This window comes from Verticillium alfalfae, genomic scaffold, assembly GCF_000150825.1.
Source record: "Verticillium alfalfae VaMs.102 supercont1.2 genomic scaffold, whole genome shotgun sequence".
NCBI classification, from domain to species: domain Eukaryota; kingdom Fungi; phylum Ascomycota; class Sordariomycetes; order Glomerellales; family Plectosphaerellaceae; genus Verticillium; species Verticillium alfalfae.
In genome coordinates this window covers 2,294,692-2,296,989 of record NW_003315037.1, presented here as the reverse complement: position 1 = coordinate 2,296,989, position 2,298 = coordinate 2,294,692, and the positions used below count along the sequence as shown (strand labels likewise).

The 2,298-nt window shown below is 54.5% G+C and overlaps 1 protein-coding gene across 1 annotated transcript in view; it reads right to left on the bottom strand.

Annotated features, from left to right (window-relative positions):
* Positions 1-1,346: 1,346 nt before the first annotated feature.
* The window catches only part of VDBG_02173 (beta-glucosidase A), a gene marked incomplete at both ends in the record, with an annotated part of 2,323 nt that continues 1,371 nt past the window's right edge, over positions 1,347-2,298 (bottom strand). The window contains 3 exons of the mRNA XM_003007939.1: positions 1,347-1,467; positions 1,598-2,108; positions 2,134-2,141. Of these exons, the coding sequence (XP_003007985.1) occupies positions 1,347-1,467; positions 1,598-2,108; positions 2,134-2,141 (640 nt within the window). The remainder of the gene's footprint in view (positions 1,468-1,597; positions 2,109-2,133; positions 2,142-2,298) is intronic.

Below are 2,298 nucleotides of genomic sequence, written 5' to 3'. Positions count from 1 at the left end.
CTTTTTATCAATCTTCCGATCTTCCGGGTGGCACCCCACCAACCCAATGGCCTGCCGGGCGTCACATTCATGCCGACATCGTCTGGGCAGTCACCGGCACGGGGACAAGAGGACATGGGGTTGCCTCGCGAGGAGAGACGAGATTCGACTGGCCACTTGTGTGATGGGATAAGGGCAGCCACCGTTCCCTGGCATCAGACAAGAGCACCGACACCAGTGGCGATTCTCTGTCATGACCCTGATCGAAAGGGACGAGTCAACGAGGCAAAGACAGAGAAACAAAAAATACACCAACAAGAGGTAGATCACAGTAGGAAAAACCTGCTGCCGCGTCTTTCTTTGTCTCATGGCAACCCACCGCTCGGCCGATGGCGATTGATCGATAACCTTAGTCAACCATGTTCCCACGACGACACACGACAGTCGTCATGGCCCGCTCGGCGCTCGGCAGCCGGCACGCGATCCTACCTTGTTGCCGCCCTGTCCACCGTTTTCTCTTCTTGACTTGCGATACGGTGATGTAGCAAGTATGGGGGGGGGGGATGGAAGCATGGACTGAGGCAAGGTCCTGGAGCTGCTGACGCAAGAAACCTGTGACTACACAACCCATCCATTACCTGATCTGGCGTGACCATGCCACGAGAGATCCTGTCATGTTGCGACTTGGCGGGTGTCAGCCTGTGCTGGGGGTTTGGCTTAAGGCTGGCCCGAGAGAGCACTGGCGCTATCAACGGAGTGCCACATGTCATTTGACGGTCAGCTCACCGGCTCATGCTGACCGTCGCGTACACCGCTTTGTACTAGTGAGTGAAGAACCAATCTCCTTTTGGCGTACTATAGTGTTTTCAAGACTGTGACCTCCATCAAACTCTTCCAGGCCGTCCTTTGGGACCATGGCAAGCGCCTGAATAGAGTCTGGTCTTGTTTCACCACCAGGTGACCTGGTCGTTTCTCATGTCAGGCCCAAATAAGGGCATTTCAGGTACATACAATACATATCAATTGATGAGCTTTTATTTCCGCGTTGAATCAGAAGAGATACGCGATACATGGTGTGACCTGACCTGTTCTCAACGATTGCCGACGCTTTCCACGAAAATGACTTCACGTCAAATCATGCAACACCATGTTGAGGCTCCGTGCTAACACATCTGACTGGCTGCAGCTCAAGTCTTCGCATGTTCCTCTGCAGACATACTTTCTTGTTGAATACCACCACAGCAGCCAAACCTCGTAATTCTCAGCCATCTCAACAAAGTTTCGCAGCCAGCTTCAGCCGCCAGTGCAAAACATCTAGCTCCGTGCTGCCGTCACGCGACAGCCTGGTCTCCAATCTCCATCGCCTGCTATCCCCCGCGCGCCTTGACAAAATCGACGAGATCAAAGAAGCTCTTCTTGTAGTTCCTCACCTGCGAAGTCCTATTGACAGTCTGGATGCCGAAATTCGACGCCCCGTCACCAAACTCCCTACGCGCCCCTTGTCAGCGATGATTACAGACGCACACTGAGGAAGAAGAAAAAAAAAGAAAATAAATGAAGAGAGACAGAGACAGAGATAGAGAGAGAGAGAGAAAGAATAGGAAGCAGAGTGGCTCACCAGTTGTCCGCAAAAGACCAGGCATACGCCCCCGCCACATCCACGCCGTCCTCCCAGATGGCCTTGAGCACCTCGGTCAGGTAGCTCAGGTAGTAGTTGCTCCGCGGCGTGTCGAACAGCTGGTCGGCGAGCGCGACCTTGTCCGTCTCGGCAAAGACGGGGAAGCCAAACTCGGTGATGACGACGGGCCGGCGCCACGTGTTCCAGACGTAGCCGAGGTAGCTGCGCAGGTACACGGGCGTCGTGTAGACGTAGCTCTGCGAGCGGTAGCCGACGTTCCAGCCGAAGCGGTTGACCTGCGTCTGGTTGACGCAGTAGGGGCGCAGCGGGTGCCCGGCGTCCGCGGCGCACGCGCGCACGCTGTCGGCGTCGCCGGGGGTCGGCGGCGCCACGACCGTCGCCGTGTAGTGAATTGTTGTAAAGTGAGCGGCCTTGTCTAGTTTGCACTCTAGGGGATTGGGCCAGGGGCGATTGGGTAGGATATGTGCTGGTGGTAAGATATAGGGTGGGTCTGTACTTTTAAAGGGAGGGGTCACCCCGTTTCCTGGAAGGATTCGTTTTATTGCGGCAGTTGAGAACGGTTAGTTTTTCTTTATATCGGGTAGCACTTGAAGAAAGTGTATGTATTTGAAATGTTTTTGGTTCTTTGTCAAGGCGATATATCCGTGCTAACGGGGGAATGCCTGACATATCGGAGTGTG